Genomic DNA, 18,244 nt, shown 5'->3' with positions numbered 1-18,244 from the left:
GAGCTGTCCATGGTGCTGATATCATGATAATGGCCTTGTGTTGATATTATTTGGAATCCAACAATTTCACATTCGCTACAGACAGAACACATTTTCTAACGAGCCTGACCACCCTTCATGCTTCACGTGCTCTTATTGATTAGTTAAAATGTCTGATTAAAAGAATATAGTTTATGTTTTTCTCTTATTTGTCTTCAGGAGTTTTTTCCCCCTCTGTTGTCTCTACAAATGGAGTGATTTTCCCGTCCTCCACCACGCCCCCCACCCCCACCCTCCCATCGTGCTGAGTGCTCTGTTAGAAGGCGGGTCAGTGTGGGAGAAATCCTGAGGCCCATCAGCAGTTGCGCCGAGTGGAGCGATGCGCGTTTACTGAGCCGGAGAAGAGGAGAGGAGGACCGCTTCCTTTTCACCGCACTCTACTATTACAATCACTGCCTAACAGCGAGCATCAACACCTCTTCTTTAAATGATACGAATGGAATTCTGCTTTGGAATTTTCTCTTAATTTTTATATATGTATTTTTTTCTTTCATTTTTTTTAACACTCGGACTTCATTAATCCGGAGTCAAAAGCGGTAAGGTAAAAGCAAATCAGCCCTCCTTATGTGTTAGTCTTGTGCTTCTTACAACTTAAACATCTGTATCTATGCATTGGATGTTATATTAAGCTGTGTTTCCTAATACTGAAGTTGGTCTGGATTTTTTTTTTCGCTCGCATATGCGATGGGATTTGGATTGATGGAGTTCAGGCAGAGATGCGGATTTAAGCGCACTAAGAGAGAGCTCTGCTCATAGTTTGAAATCTCTCGCGTACCCTACAGTTTGCTGTTTTGTATGCGAACGCGCTGCTTGATGGGCAGAAACATTTCGGCAGATTATCAGACTTATGAAAATGTAATTTCGCTAATAGAGTCGTTTCATGATGAAAGAAGAAAAATGTCGAAACTGAAAGTTTCAGTTGCCCGAATCGTGGCTGCTCTGACATATATGAAGCAGAAATTGGCTCGACCTGATTTATAAATGGGTTCGATCTACCGAAATTGAAATGTTGAATCTAATATAATAATAAAAAATGCCTTGTGGATGCTGAAATCCTCGAGCGGCAGCCGATCTGCGATAGTGCGAGAAACTGAGGGGTGGTGGGGGGGAATTGTCGTGATCTATGAAGGGCTCCAGGTTTTTGTCCCGTTAAGTTTTTTATTTCATGCTTCTACTTGACTTTTACATAGATATGCCCATCTTCTTATAAGCTATTGCACCGTGGTTAAATGACTTCCAATAAATATAATTTTCTCTAGAGTCATATTTATCGTGAAACGACACGAAATCATTATTAGGTTCTCAAAAAGCAGACGTGATGGGATTTCAGGTGGGATAGAACTAGTGGCGTTATTTTCTTAAGAAAAGCTTGGAAGAACTTCCACATATCGCTCATGTTTTAAATATTTGCTTTTATTCCTTTTATTAGGTCATACATTTCCGTTCTTATGCTTAGTGCTTACCGCAGAAGGCTAAAGATGGTTCTCATGCCAAAAAGGCATTGTGTTTCCCCACACAGAATAAATATTTAATATATCATAAGCTGTACTTAGATGAGTCCGGTCAGGATCTTTACAGCTTTTATCAGTTCAACTAGATAATTTAGACCTAGGGAAGAAGCTTATGTGTACGAAGTATGTCTTACGAACAGGGACGTGGCTAGACCTATTTTAGGGTGGCTGAAGTCATCCCTTCGTTGGTATTAGCCACCCCATAATTATTTTGCGATTTTTATTGTTATTTTTTTATTTATTGATTTTTTTTCCATATAACCCCAAAAAATTGCAGTAAAGCACTGAAAACGAGCCACCAAGAAGGCAAGTTAATCTGAAGATAAGTTCCTGTTAGTTTATTTACAAACACAATTATTTATACAATTATTAATATCGTTAGGATATTCATTTCCTTCATTGGCTCCGCGTCCAGCGTCACGTCACGTGGTACATGGCCATCAACTGGACCATAGCAGCTGTGCAGTGCAGCAACAGCGCGCCCTTTGAATCTCCACACAGTCATCGAGCTTGATTAGGAAAGTTATGGTTGCGTGCAGATACATACGGTGAGTTTGCCATTTGATGTCAGCGGTTTACATTTTCTTCACTTTACCTGGAGTGAGGAAAGAGACAATATAGGCCTAATAGCTTGTCTGATTCAGTAGGAATTACGTTACCATGGTGAACAAAGTCAGTGGTGTGGGAAAACACGATGTTGTTGTAGCCTACTAGCATCATTATAGTAGTTTTGTCACAGGAGCAGTGATGGGCAGTAGCGCCGCTACATGTAGCGAAGCTATTAGTTTAACTACATTTTCAAGTAGCTTGACCGTAGCGTCGCTGCTTTATTTATCAAGTAACTTTCCTGTAGCGACGTTATTGTTTTGATCAAGTAGCGACGTAGCGTCCACAAACGCTACAAAATCCAGGGCAAAACTAAGAAATGAAACCAGGTTTTCTATTTCTAAACAGCAATCAGCCACAAAACTACTGTAAATAGCAGTTTCAGCTGACGCTTTATAAGTGGCGTAGTAGCACAGGCACACTCCGTAGGGTTAAACAAGCGCACCTTTTCCGAGGCTGTCGTTCTATTGGCTGGAAAGGTTGCTAGGCAACGATCCAACTGCAGTCTGAGAGAGCAAAACAAATCCGCAAGCAGAGCGTAACTGAGACCCGTGCAGAGCGGAGATGGAGGCAAGCGAGAGGAAAAAATATCTGTGATAATATAGAAAATATCTGTTTAAATCTGAGAGAAGAAACAAAGATTTTTGAGAGAAGAGAAAATATTTGAGAGAGAGCGCATGTTTTGAGTGTGAGCATTATAAGTTTTGAGTGCAAGAAGATGAAATTCTTTTCTCTAATTGAAGTTATGTGCTCTTGCATTATGGCAGGATAATTCTCCCATATCTATGTGCCACCAGTCTGATAGGGCGACACTGTGTGATATGGTAGTGCTTCCTTGGGTTGACTATAGTTCTAAGTTGTACGTTTCATATACTGTTGATTTTGTGTTTTCATTAATACATTGTACTTAAAAATACTTCCTTTATTTGCATTAAAACTTTGTCAGACTGATGTGAAAAAGTCTCAAGGATATCCTTCTTTGCAATGATGCTATTGCCTATTGCCTACTGTCCATTTATGCAACTTGTATTTTGTGGTTAAACTTTAGATTAAGCAGAAATCTATCAAAGATAATGCTGCATTTATTGTTAAGTTCCTCACATATATGTGTTTCTCTCTGTGCCAGGTGTAGAGAAAGACATGCCAAAGTCCAGGTCACACACACACACCAAGCACTCACACAGAAACAGGGTTATTGCAAAGCAGACAGGGGTTCCTGACAGGTTGTGGGTGCAGGGGAGATGGGGAAAGATGAATGGCCAGGTTAAGGGTTTATGAAGATGTTGGGAGTCTGTTGGTTATACAACTGTCTTCTGTAGAAGGTTTCCATTATGATGAGTGGCGAACCACTTGCCTTCTTCCATTTATGCAGTAATGCATGGCACCTACCATTTACTCTTTGTAATTTAGCACATTTTAACTGGTGTAGTTTAGTTGGTGAAGTAGCATTAGTGAGGGAAGTGTTTCCCAGGTATGTTGCTCTTAAAATAATGAATTTATAGACAGCGCCTTAGAAAGTGCACTGAAAAAATTTCGGCGCGCGCTATGCGCGCGCAATATCTTACCTAGGGGCTAAGCCACCCATGTCTCTCAAACCTAGTGACGGCCCTGCTTACGAAGTATTTTTCGGTTGCCGTCACCATATGACTTGTACGTAGATTTCATTATGTGCATCCAAACTGGTTTCCTGTTTGCATCAATATTTGAGACTTTTATTTTGATAATATGAAGGAAGTAGTTGTTGGGCTGATCAGTGGCGCAGTGAGTAGCACTGCTTTGCAGCAAGAAGGTTTCTGGTTGAATTCCTGGCTTCCTGCATGGAGTTTGCATGTTCTCCCTGAATAGGCGTGGGTTCTCTCTGGGTACTCCGGCTTCCTGCCACAGTCCAAAATATGACTGATAGGTTAACTGAATTCTCTAAATTCTCCTTAGGTGTGAGTGTGTGCCGAGTGGTTGTTTGTCCAGTTTGTCTCCATGTTGCCCTGCCCCAGGGTGTACCCTGCCTCTCGCCCAAAGACAGCTGGAGATAGGGACCAGCACCCCTCGTGACAGAAAATGGATGGATGGATAGTTAGTTGTTAACTCTCCCTAGAGTGTCTGAATTAATTACACAGGTATTTAAATCCTGCTTAATTGCGTTAAATGCCAGTTTCCCAATAGTAGCTATTTAACAATGGTAGAGTTTGCGTTTGCCCACACCTGACATTAAAATAGAGTCTAAACACTGTTGACATATTACAGAGGGGTTTTTTTGCGTGTTTTTATTATGGATTGATGAAAGATTCGAAACAAGTAAAATGAGAAAAAACTAAGCAAATGGACTCTATTAAGATCATTTAAAGCTTACTTTTAAATCCATGAATCCTTTTTTTATATGTGAATAAGATCATGAAAATGACAAGAACTATACAATCTAGTAAAATCCAAAGAAAATTATTCAACACTAACTATACAGTTAGAACAGCTTATGATTTTTGACACAAAAATAGCAATACACTGCTAACATTGTATATTATCATTAAAAACGTATGGATCACGTTTGGATCACGTATGGATCACGTTTCTACAAGTATCATTACTTTGCAAAAAAAAAATTATTTTACATGGATCTGAATATGTATAAGAAAATGGATGGATATAGATAAAGGGAAAGACTACAGAAAAAAAACAACAAAAAAACAAGCAGCCAAGAAAAACAAAAACCCAAAGTGGTGTAACATTGAAGGGCCAGATTCTTCTCTCCTTACTCTGCTAAAATGCAAATTTTAACCTATGCAGTTCGATTAATCTTTAACGAGTGTGCACATTCTTGCTTTGTGTGACCAGTACACTAACAGGTTCGAACCTATGTCACACATGTGTCTGCTGTGACTGATGTCAGATTAAATTGTTGCTGCAGGCTGAAGCTTGTGATAGACAGGAATCTCAACAAGAAACAGAAGGAGAAGTATGAGCATGCACTGGGGTTGGTCTCCTGTGCATTGCAGGGGACCCGTCTGTATTACAAAACATGTCAATAAATCTGCTGCAGTGCCAATGTATCATTTATTGCCACTCTGTGACTATATTCATGTAGGTCATCTCATACACTTGTTAATAATTAAAAGTGTATATCCAGTAAAATCTGTTATTATTCTAGCAGAGTTGTGACAGGACAAACTGCCAACTATCAATGGGAATTGGGTTTTACAAAAAAGGGCAGCAATATCAATACATTGAGATTTTTTTTCTTCTTTCTTATCTTTTTTTTTTTTTTTTTACCAAAAATAAAACTAGAGAAAGGGGGGAAAAAAATAAATTTCTCTCTAATCGGAAATATGTTTCGCCTCTTAAAAATATCTACATATATCCCAACAATGTCGGCCTTTGCAGTAATGAGGTTAGCTAAAGGTTTTGTTTCATAATAACTCTTTAAGAGTAAGTGTCAGTAAAATATTTCATGTTAAGTTGGCTTGTAGACCACATTAGACATTCCATTTGTGGCATTACAGCAGCAGTACATTTCTATTAAGTTTAGGGAATGTTTTTTTTTTATCATTAAATTTTAAAAAGTGCCATGCATTTGCACTCATCTTTCTTTATTCTAGCATTCCTAAATTAAACCCATTGTTACAAACTGTTTGAGGAAATCAGCGGATTTGTCAGTAAAGCATTTCTATATATACTCAAGGCTTCAGAAATATTAAGCTTTACTGGCCTCAAAGGATTGTTAGAGAATGGTTATGTAAAAAAATAGCAGAAGGCAAGGAGCAAAGCATACAGGGCAGGGACAAGGAAAGCGTTAATCAGTAGCCAAAGCTAACCATGGTAGCTCTGGAGGAGCCGCACAGACTGATAACACTGCTAGCTTGATTATGTTGGTAGAATAGCTATTACTGTAATTGGACATTCAAGAATTGGTCCTTTTTTGCAGAGCAGTGAGACTGAATTAACTAAAAAACAAAAGACTTAATAACAAATCTTCTTCATGATGGAACGTGATTATAGCAAAATTGATGGATATAAACTCAAAAAGAGTTATAGCCATACATGTAGCAAATTTGGTTTTACAAAGTAATGACTTTGAGCTGAATTCCAATTTGTGGTACACATTTTAGATTTAGCAATAGGAAAAACCTTATAGCATTTTTCAAGTATGAGCAACTGTTTTGGTTTTAAATCCCAGTATTAAAGTTTGTAATTTAAAATGCGACAAAATAGAAAAAAATAATCATTATATAAATTATGAGTTATTATGGTACTATGCAAAAAAATATATATATTTTTCAGGTCTTAAAATTGGAAGAAGAAAATTATCCATCAGAACATTGGCAATAATAGCATTCTCTTTAAATCAATGGCGTTCAGGTATACCTGATAGCCTAGTCAGGCATTACACACATTGGGTCATGTTAGCTGAAAAAAGGCCTGGCTTGTTAGTATACCCAACTCCCATCTCAGATTTCATATACAGCTTTGCCTATTCACGAAGCCAGGTGCCTAATCTTCCCATCCCTATATACATACTCCATCCATGCTTTATAATTGTATAGGGCTGAACCAACACAGCAGTGTAGAAGGTTATTTTTCCAAATAAAACCTTTTAACCTCTGATCCATTCTCTTTTTAGACAAAGACAATCATCCATCTAAGCAACACAGAGTTGTCAGACACAGAGCAGTACTAGGACACATATGCGAGCATACGCAGTGCATTAGCATAGGTATCGGTTACCTGAATTCAATAGCTTGCCTGCTGCAGCAAGATTAACTATTCAGGGCAGGTGGTTAAAGGGCCTATTGTGTTTCTTGGTTCTGTGCTGCTGTCATGATTGGACAATGCATTTGTCTGGATGGCAGCCCACTGCCAAAACAATTGCAAGGGCAAAGGGCTGGAAGAGTACACACATATATAAGGTTTCACCTTGTACATCATTTGTAGCTCTGCTGAGCAAAATTAAACAGAAGTGTACAAGTGGAGTTGTGGCAAGCGAAGGTTGTGCCTTAGTTGTTATTCTTTAACAGTGTACCCTTAGTGACAGAAATAATTTAGATATCTATTTACCAGACGAAACAATTGGATTCAAATATAAAATGCATCTCCAATCCTTACAACTCTCTGTATCTCTGTATGTGATTGTGATCCCTTAAAAGAATATAAATGAGAGAAATGGTGAGAAAGAGTAGTGGTGGATAATTAGTCATACTATTCAGAATCCCAACAGGCCCTTACAGCAAGCAGCCTAACATTTGATGCTGATCACTCGTTCAGCTTGAGCTCAAAGGATTTCCAGTGGTCATGGAATCAACAGAAGTGGTCTCTGAGATTAATTTGTTTCTTTATCTCAGTCATAGATATGTTATATGAGAAATATGATCTGAGGTCAATCTTAAACTTGGAGAATGTCTTCTGTTGAGCAGAGTGACTGATGAGATGGCATGGATCTCATGGGTTTTTAAGATTTGTTATTAGTGCATATTTTGATGCTTTTATAGGATGCATAAAAGAATCAGATCATCATTGAATGGGTTTCGCAGTATCTTCTTTCTTATCCATAGGGAGGATTTTTACATTCTGTGCCTACTTTATTATGCTCAATATGACTTTTATTATTACTATGCTCCATTAATTGAGTCAAACCTCAGTGTGTGTATTACAAGTGACTGATTTGTTGTATGAATCCAACTCACACACACACACCCACCAAATTAGTTTTGTAAGTTTGAATTGAACATTTATTTTCTGCTGAAAGAACTATATTCATACATCTTTTTTCCCCCACCAGGTCTGTCCAAGGTGTTTTTTTCTAAGCTGAAGACCGAATCATGGGGCATGAAACTTGGTCAGCACTGATTGCTACATGCTTCAATCCAGGAAGCCGTCTCAAAGACCTAAACTTAAATCACCAGATGCGGTTCTGAATCATTGACAGAGCACTGAAAGGATCGCCTACATTGTTACTCTTTCACCTTTTTGCTCTGTTTAGAAAGAGGGTATTTTTTTAACATATCATAGACTTGGAAGACGATAATAGAATCCATCTATTGTCATATCTGTTCAACAAAGTAAAAACATATATTTTGCTGTCTTCATAGACAATCTATATGGGATATAACATTCAGTGGGTAAACACTGGAGCTGAATTGTGAACAGATGGTTTTACAACCTTGAGGATATATCCTACATTCCAGCCTTCTTGTGTACACCCTGTCATTTACAATGATGAATCCTAACGGCCTACTTGGACGTTTTCTTATGCTGCTAAGTTCCTTTTTGAGCCTAAGTTTAGGCTTAGAGTTTACTGGTTCTGAAGACCAGTGGGCTCGTTACGTCCGCTGGGACGCAAGCTCTAGAAGTGACCTGACATTTCAGTTCAAGACGTCGCAATCTGAAGGCCTGCTGCTCTACTTCGATGATGGTGGATACTGCGACTTCCTGCTGCTTGCCTTGTCTGAGGGAAAGCTACAGCTCCATGTCAGCATTGACTGCGCTGAGACCACCATCACCTCTGACAAGCTGGTCAATGACAGCCGCTGGCACTTTGCTGCCATCAACAGGGAGAACTTGTGGACCAGCTTAGCTGTGGACGGTCACACTAAGGCCGGAGAGGTGCGGCCCCAGCGGCAGTTCATGAAGATTATCAGTGACCTCTTTTTGGGCGGGCTTCCAAAGGATATCCGGACTTCTGCCATCACCTTGCCCTCTGTCCGTGACCTTCCACCGTTCCAAGGAATTATCACCAACCTCAGTTATGGGAGTAAGATGCCCACTTTGGTCAACAGCCAGAAAGTCCGGCTGGAGATGATGGGCCTTTGCACAGAAAACCCTTGTGAGAATGGTGGGATCTGCTCACTGGCAGATGGAGAAGTCTACTGTGACTGCTCCAAAACTGGATATGTGGGTCAATACTGCACAGAAGGTAAGAGGGCTGGCTTTGTCTTTGTCTGTGTCAAGCAATATATATTCATTAACGACTTTGTAAAAAAAAATAGAAGGGTTTCCTTTGAATTCAGATCTGACGTAACACCAGGTTTGTGTTTTTTCCAGGTTCTTAGAAAAAAAGCCTCTTAATATTCAAACATTTTGCATACACTGTTAAACCCATCTCTTATTGTGTGGCTTAGACCTCAAAGTATTTTGCTGAATCATAAATCTCAATAGAAGCTTCAGGAATTAGTCTTAATCTCCATAACTGCATTGCCACTCACCTAATGTGATCTGCTCCACAACCACTATTCATTTATAAAATGCCTTGAAAAATGGTCATTGTTTGCAGCAATGCCTTTACGAATCAGCGTAATTTCTCTCAAGCCAGAGCGACTCTGCGCTTGAAATATTTAATGCAGATCTTGCAAGACTTGAAGTCTGAATATTTCTTTGTGAGCTGTTGCACATAAAGCTAAGCAAATCTCTGTATTTCACGTGGGAGTTAAATTGGAGGTGATGTGCTCAGCATTTCCTCTCCCTTCACTGTTATTACATTTGATGAGGCAGTGGTGGATACACTATTAGCTGATGTGACTAAAATTACAACTCTGGGTTCTTACTCCTGTTTTTTTTCTTCATTAAATGTATTCAGATTTGACAAGGTGCTGGAGGGACCTAAAGGTATAAAGTTTGGTTAAGAAACATTACCTATTTTTGCTCTGCTTCTGGGCTACGGCCATCTCTTCTTAGGGGAATGTAATAAGATGCAACTCTTTGACAATGTTCTATCATATTATATCTGTGTTCTTTTAATGCTTTAAACATAAACACCTTTTTCAGTTTGCAGCCTCACTTGTAAAAAGACCATTGTTACTTAGGTTTTTCTCTTATCCCTCTTTTACCTTCTACTACATGTTGGTCCATCACATTTAATCCCTATAAGAGTGACCACGTAAGTTTGTAACTTAAAAAGCAAATCAAGCTAAGTTGTTTGCAGCTAAAAAGCTTAAGGGGTGTAAGTATTTTTACCTTTAGAAAGGGATCTACATTCCAAAAATAAAAAAGCAAATCAATAAACACTAATATTGCAGATTTAGTTCCTTACTATATTCTTATAGATCATAGAGGATCACTTTGTGTTAACAGACCCATGTTGAAAATCCAATAATGGCCCACTTCCTGTGTGTCTGACTCACACTTAAATGGTTCAGAGATGACTTAAAACTCAGGGGAATGCTCACTAAGTGCTTCTGCACTGATTTCAAGCTATTTTGAACTACAACTAATAAAGGGAAGACATACAAAATTATCATTTGTTGAAGATATATTTTAAAAAGAAATTTTTCTCAGTTGTGTCAATGTATTTAAAGGTGTTTTGCTTCCTAATATCTCCAACATTTGCTTCTAAAAATGAACCTCTTTTGAGCCTAAATCTTCAGTGCTTGCCTGTGGCATTGGTCAGGACAGCACGCGATGTGCTGGTTGCAGAGCAGCCAAGCGAACTGAGTGGACTTGACCTCTTTTTCGCTTCATCCCATTTGCTCACTGTCTGAGCTGAAGAGTCAATAGAGAAGTAGGTAGGTGGTCCATTTGTCTGAAAGCTGATGGGGAGAACTGTGACATCTTTGTGTAAAAACAATCCAGGATTTTAAGAGGGCATTTCCTACTCAGGCCAAATAATAGCTTAGACAGGGGAAGAGGCTGTCATTTCATTGCCTTGAGGCAGAGGAAGTGTGACGGGTAAATTCAGTAACAGTGTTTTGTAACCTAATTTGTCCCAGGAGGTCAGCTGTGGTGCTTCAACCACAAGCCCACTGTTTCCTCACCCACACACACACCCTCAAACCACCCCTGTTTGTCATTTTGCACTGGTTTGAAAGAGAAAAGGAGAAGAGCCAAGAGCATGCTCATGTTTGATCCAAGTGCTGCTCTTTTCTACCTCCCTATTAACTGATGTGGCTGATTGTTGATTATGCAACAAAGATGGGGAACCATAATTAGAGAGATAATGAGAACAGAGATGGCTAATTTGCCTGGAGAATGGCGGCACAAACACCACCGTCAATTTTAGACTGTCTGTTGGCAAATAAGCCACAGTTATTTTTATTATTATGGCCACATGTCATCAAGTGGCAAAGTACTTGTTGTTCAAGCATTGCTTGAGTGAATAAAGCATTTTCAGGGGGCAATTTAGAGTAACAACACTCTAAAAAAAATTTTGAAGCAGCATATGACCAACTGCTTAGCCCACCTGTCTTTGTTGGTATACTGTGAGTGCACCATGCATTAATGAGCAACAATAGCAATCTGTCAAACCTGTGAATATTTATGCGCTTTATTATCACACAGTGTGGTCTAAGGTTTTGCGAGCCTGTGCTCAAACACAATTGTACTCAGTGGTGTGCGTGCAATCACATGCATTAACGCGGACAAGGCCCTCTAGCTACTTGTTAAAGCAGCCAGATGGCTGACTGACTGAGCGGACTGGGCCTTGAAAGCATTTTGCCAGCCTTGTTCCTAATAGTAGCCCACCGGCCTGGCAGAAATATGAGAGGGGTGAGCAGATTTAACATCAGAGAAGAACAATGTGAAAATTGGGGGAAAGGGAAGCCTGTTTGTGCTGCTTGGCTTGCATAAACTTTCTGACCCACTTTGCCAGTGTTTGAGACAATTTCTCTAATAAAGGAATTTTGGAAAATTTCCTTAACCTATTCAACTTGGCCATAGATCTCATCATCTTTCTATCGTTGGCAGACAAATTCCCTGCTCTTATTAATTATTTTGTCTTAATTTCCTAATGGCAACACTCTGCAAATTAAGTATTTCTCATTTTGTTGATTTTTCTGCAGTATGATAAACCAGAACAAAGTAGTGCATAATCTTGAAGTAGAAAAAAATCAATACAGGGTTTTCAAATCTTTCTACAAATAGAAAAATAAGTGGACTTTTTAAGTTCAGCTCTCTATTCAGGTAACCATAAAAAACCTCCAGAAATCAGTAAGTAGACTACATCTAAAGCAAAAGGGTTTGCAAGGAGGTCAATAATGAAAGAATCAGCAAAGAGAACCCCAATAGTGAATAAAACCTAACAGTGAACATTACTGCGATAACAACCTCCCCACTATTAAATATTATTTCTGCACGATCATGCTGTGGGAATGCTTTTCTTAAGAAGAGACTGGAAAGCTGCTTTGAGTTAATGTCGATAGAGCTTAAGCTAATTTGGAATAGTTTAAACCTTCGGTTTGTAAAAAGGATAGAAGACACAAAGTGTTGACTCAAATGGCTGAATACAAATTGCAGCCACATTTTTTTTATTCCACATTACTCTACAAACGATGTATAATTCTCTTACCCTAGATAATTATGCACTGCTTAGTGTCTGTCTGTCATAGAAATTCACAATTAGAGGCAATGAAACTCTGCGTTTGCACCAAATTTCATTTTCTGTCACATTTGTGACAAAAATGTGAAGGAAAGGTGGATGATTATCTTAGAAAGACACATTGTATCTTTTTTTTCAAACTCTTTATTGCCAAAGCAACATGCTTTATTTTCTCTGTAAATATACCAAGGGACTGGTAATTATAACTGATTTGGCCAATTAACTGCTGGGTCGTTAGATTTTGAAAACTCTGAATACCTTTGGGCTTTCCCATTTAAAGAAAAGCTGCATTAATCCAAGGTTAGCAGGAGCTACAAAGGCTTATGTAAGTGAAATGATCACCTTTTTTATATTTGGTTTTATTTCAGACTCTCAGACCATGCAGTCTTAATAAAGCATTTAAGGTTGCATATTTATAAAAAAACAACTATGCATTGACCTGACAAAATGCTGTATAATTGAAGGTAAGAACAAGCAAACTGTTAAGTAAGTGCTGAAACGTTGCCTTTGGGCTTAGCTCTGGGGATTAATAAAGAGACATGGAAAAAATGACAGTTGCTATAATCTTACTATAAAAATAGGTCAGGATGGAAAAAAAAAAATGGCTCAGGGACTTGCCTGATTCCAGTGCAGAGGGCATTTGTGTGTAGTGCCCAAGCTGAAAATTATGTTTGGATTTGAGGAGTGAAGCTGCTGGTAAAATAGAACAGGGGATTACGCTTGGACCACATGTCCTCTGCAGCACATTGGCTTGTTCTGAGCGCTGCCGCATCAAGAGAAAGGGTTTAATCTACATGGAAAATTTGGCAATTTAACTAGCATGCAGTATGTGCACATTTATGTGTGCCAGCATCTGTGATGTTAGGAGAAAATCGTTTACCTGCTGATTCAGACACATCGTTTAGTTGGTTTCAGGCCTATGGTTCTCACAAGCTTGAACTGCACTGCTGTCCATCAGCCTGCACAATATATATCTCCCTCCCCCTCTTTCTCCCATGCTTTGCCCTTCTTTTTGCTTCACCAATGTCATCCATCTTGTGTTGGAAGAAAGATAGAACCTGCACATTTATCTCTGTCATAGATTTCATAATAATTTGAGCAGATGCATATAAAAGTAAAAATTTATCAGGAAGACCAAGTATAAAGCAAAAGCTTCATGATTTTTTAAAAGGAAGATTTAGGTTAAGAGTTAATTTTACTGTATATTTTCTCTAATCCTCACAGAGTCACATTTATACTCAAGGCTTAATATTTATAACTAACCCAATTAAAGTTTAGGAAATGTATTGTAACAAGTTGCAGAGAACCATTAGGTTCAGCTACTTACTATAACTTTTCCTAAATCTGGCTGGATATTTGACAATTATCCTTATCAAAATTAAAAAGGCTTCAACAAACCCATTAGTTTCTTGCTTTCAACCATTTCTGAAGATTAATGTCAGCTTTATTGGACCATTAGAAGGTAAGCTGATATGTAGCATGGCTTATTGTTCCATTGTAAGCCTTAACCTACCTTAACTTAGTCCCGGTTTCAACAATCTGACATTTAGGGAAGATTAGGAATACACCTAACATGGAAGATGCTGGAACACCTGATTCATTCTCCACACTGAAGAAAACCTGAGATCAACATGGACTGAGAGATTGCTAAAGAAGAAATTATTTAACAACCCAAAACTGATGCCTTCAATCACTACTAAAAAAGTTTTCAAACCTATTGCCTGAACCTGTCAAGGAAGCAATTATGAGAGAAGAGAGAACATATTCATATTCTTCAACATGAATGCCAAAGATGACTTGTAAATTTTTTTTAGGCGCTGTGTATAATTTCATGGGGTTAAAGTGATACTAAAAAAGCCAGATGTATTCCACTGGTGTTAGGACTTCTTTAATTTTCTCCTTTCACTCCTCACAGGCACTAAGTTCATGAATAGGCAATGCTTTCTAAAGCTTAAGCAGAAGTAAAAAAAATAAAATAAAAACTATAAATAACTTGACTGATGCTAAACTCACTCAGTGATCTACTCCCTGAATCACTCTGGGATGTGCAACCGATGTCATCCTAAGGTCAGACCCTGCTGAGCATTAGACTTATCGTGTGTTTTTGTTGTTGCCATAACATATTGTCTACAACTATATGTATCAAAAAGTGAGCATCCCTCTGAAAAACTACAGTGTTTGTAAAATATATAAAACCACAGCTGTTGGATTAAAGGTAAAAATAGTGGAAGTGGGTCAATAAAAAACAACAACATGGGCCTGACCACAAGCATCTTGAGATCCACAAACCTCACAGCTCCATAAATCCTTTAGGGTGTGGATTTATGTATACTTTCTAAAGGCGTGAGGAAATCTGTGTGATACAAGATGTGAAATATAACAATGCAATCATCTGAAATGTGAAAAGCTCTGACCAGAAAATAATCCTAATCTGACTCCATGAGAGGATGGGACAGATGAAAATATTGGTGTTTCTCTCTACAGGGTTATAATGGAACTAGCTATTTAACTCAGGCATGTCAAGGTGCACCTCTTTGCTCCTTACATGACGATTTGGTGATAAAAGGGTGGTATGTTTTGCATGTTAGATCCACATGCAAACTCAGCTGTAGTGTGACTCTAATGCAATGCTTCTCTTTGCCTTTCTCTCTCTTTTTCTGTGACAACCATGCAGCAGTCCTGAGAAAACCAGGTGAGTCTCAAGAGGAATTAGTCAGAACATAAGTTAAAAAATAGTAACAGTTCATGTTGTTCTGTCTTCATTATTTATGTGCTTACCAGAAATACAGGAAATGTAATGGCAAAGTATGTCATAGAACAACCTCTACAACTACAGTACCTCCTGAAAAGTGCTGTGACCGCTAATAGCCGTTTCTGTGCTTTGACTTAAAAAAGCTTTCAGATGTACTTTTGCAAAGCTTTGATTTTTGTGTGATAGTCATGGTTTGCAACTGTGCAAAGCATGTTAACTGACAATACAAATGCCGTATTGGTGTGCTGATTTTTCTCTCTCTCTCTACCTGTCTGGTTTTTTCCCTTTTCAAGAACTCGCACACCTGAAGGCAGACCAAGGTACTTTCTTTTTTTAGTCATATTTTTTTCACTCACTTCCTGACTGAGTTCTGGGGGATGAATTTACTCTGCCTGCCTCCTTCCTGTCCTCACACATTTGTGTGCTAGACGTCTCCCTGAGCTGGCACAGAAAAGTGTGTGTGCGTGTGCTTATGGGGGGAGGGGGGTGTTGGGGGCGTGTGATTGTTTGCGTGTGTAGTTTGGTGGGGGGAGGCTGCATGACTGCATGACATGTTCCATGTCTCCCCTTTTTTTCTTTGCTGCTTAAGGTTGGTTCACCGATGTGTAGCTGTTCTGCAAAAATCTGCCATTTTTTCAGTTAAACACACATAGCAGTTTCCACTGTTTGAAGAGGGCATTTATGAGCAAAAAACAAAAAAAGAACAGGACATAACTATAATTTGGGATGACAGTTTATACTAGGCTGGAGAAGCATATTAAAAATACAGAAGGCAATGCTTGACAGTCCAGTACAAAGTGAAAGGAGTGCTAGTGTATCATATTTGACCAAACTTTTACTCAATAATTAAATTTATAGTGCAGTCATCTATCTATCTATCTATCTATCTATCTATCTATCTATCTATCTATCTATCTATCTATCTATCTATCTATCTATCTATCTATCTATCTATCTATCTATCTATCTATCTATCTATCTATCTATCTATCTATCTATCTATCTATCTATCTATCTATCTATCTATCTATCTATCTATCTATCTATCTATCTATCTATCTATCTATCTATCTATCTATCTATCTATCTATCTATCTATCTATCTATCTATCTATCTATCTATCTATCTATCTATCTATCTATCTATCTAAAAATTGACCTTTTATGGATTTGGGTATGGGTACACCTTTTAGACAATCCCTTACTCGGTATGTTTGTTATTTTTTTAACAGGAACCTAGAAATGTATTTTTTCTTATTGTGTAAAGGTTCCTCAGGTTTAAAGACGCCTAATAGTTATACTTTATTATATACTATAGATATCTAGACATTTGAAATGGTTAACACTAGGCATAGACTGCTTACTGGTACATCATGGTTTTAAAAAGATCTCAATATAAAGTTTGGTAAGATCACCTATCATGGTATTTCTGTGATTTAAAGTATTTTTAATCATAGGCCAGAGAATGATAAGGAGGCACTGGAGTTTTTTTCTTGCTGGATGGAGCATAAGTGATACAACACTCCTCCTTTTATCAGTTGCTGTGCCCTTCCAGTCAGCTGGTTTGAAAATAGTTTCTACAGATTTTTCTAAGATTTTGAACTAATTCCACCATTTGCCAATTTGTAAACCTCTTTATTTATTGCACTGACATTGTCGTCTCATTCTTTATCTTAACCATTGCGTTTGAGTTTCTTTTTCAGTGTGGTTACATAGTTGCATTAGTAATGGAGAAGAAAAGCCCTGAAAACCCCCAGAAAGTGCCTACAGTTGAATTCAGAGCAATATTACCTAAAAGCTACTATAATTCCTGTTTATTTTTATTGACTATTGGGGCCAATTGACTTAATGAAATCTGATGGATAATTATGGTAACCCCTACAGTACTTAAACTGAAAAACCTAGGTGACTTATTTCTATCAATTATTGAAGAAATATAAGCAGATTAGGTTACTAGAATTACGAAAAAGTCATACTACTTTAGGAATTGGGCACCTGCCTGGTTAGCACCATGTTGCAATTTAAAAAAGCACTTGCTTTTAACATTGTTTTTTTTCAAGGCTTCATGCAAAGAGATACTTGATGACATATCCAAAAATATTTTAATGCAACTTCAAAAACAAACCTCTAAGGAATGAAATGGTAAAACTCTAATATGTTTTTGTGTGTTATCCATGCATGCTTCCTCCTCTTTCTTACCATTTGCATGATTGTCAACCCTTTTGCATGCAAGTATCATTTGAAAATATACAGGATTAACACAAAAGCTTAACCCTACTTTTCATTGTCTCTCTCTGGTGCTTTTCCTGGGATGTCTCCCTTCCTACTTTAATCTCCACGGATTCTTTCTCCAAAATCTGTAGGTAGAAACAAAGGTACTGCAAATCTGTTTTTCTAACAACTCTTTTATGTAGGAACTATAAGTGAGTGTATGTGTGTGCTTCAATGTTCGTTGAATTTGTGCAAGTTCTGGTTAATAATTCATTATGTCTGTTAATTAAATAATTTCACATGCTCCTGTATGTTTTTTTGGAGAGAAAAGATTAGAATCAAGGGACTTGATGCTTTCTCGGTTAATGAGCGCTTACAATTACTGTTGCACGAAGAGTGACTGAAGACAGCTGCATGCAGATGGCAGAAATTCAGTATCAGTGCTGTGGACTAAATGATTTTTACTCATAAATATCAAATTGCAGTGTAAAATGATGACAGTGAGCTCTGGACTGGATTATTTAATGGATTTCAAACACTCAACCATTAATAATAGAGTGTGTGTATGAAGATTTAACATTCATTCATATGTTATGTGTCTGCTGAAGGAACGATTACTTCAGAATTTGATCCGACAGTTGGTTTCATTTAAATTAGGCCATTGTAGGAGTCATTGTGTTTTGCAGCTGTGCATACAATTCTCTCATTATTCTTTTATCAACACCATGCTGTGACGGTGTTTGGTCTGCCTGTTTAACGCTGTGTGCATTTGTTCCCATCTCGGCTTGCTCATTTTTAAGAAAGTCTTCTCTATCTGACAAGTAGGTATTGTGG

At 38.1% G+C, this 18,244-nt stretch overlaps 1 protein-coding gene across 19 annotated transcripts in view; it reads left to right on the top strand.

Annotated features, from left to right (window-relative positions):
• The first annotated feature begins 317 nt into the window (after positions 1–317).
• nrxn3b (neurexin 3b) overlaps positions 318–18,244 on the top strand; it is a 409,294-nt gene continuing 391,367 nt past the window's right edge. For 12 of the 19 annotated variants that reach the window (XM_038285075.1, XM_038285072.1, XM_038285080.1 and 9 more), the window contains exons 1-5: positions 318–575; positions 7,921–9,054; positions 15,122–15,139; positions 15,493–15,519; positions 17,563–17,574. In XM_038285075.1, the coding sequence (XP_038141003.1) occupies positions 8,355–9,054; positions 15,122–15,139; positions 15,493–15,519; positions 17,563–17,574 (757 nt within the window). In that variant the 5' untranslated portion in view covers positions 318–575; positions 7,921–8,354. Of the gene's footprint in view, positions 581–7,920; positions 9,055–15,121; positions 15,140–15,492; positions 15,520–17,562; positions 17,575–18,244 lie in introns of all 19 variants that reach the window. The other 7 variants (XM_038285086.1, XM_038285077.1, XM_038285085.1 and 4 more) reach the window with 3 other exon arrangements.

The sequence above is a fragment of the Cyprinodon tularosa genome, unplaced genomic scaffold (assembly GCF_016077235.1).
Source record: "Cyprinodon tularosa strain WSP-4 unplaced genomic scaffold, ASM1607723v1 ctg206, whole genome shotgun sequence".
In the NCBI taxonomy this organism is placed as follows: Eukaryota; Metazoa; Chordata; class Actinopteri; order Cyprinodontiformes; family Cyprinodontidae; genus Cyprinodon; species Cyprinodon tularosa.
This window is presented reverse-complemented; position numbering and strand designations above follow the sequence as displayed.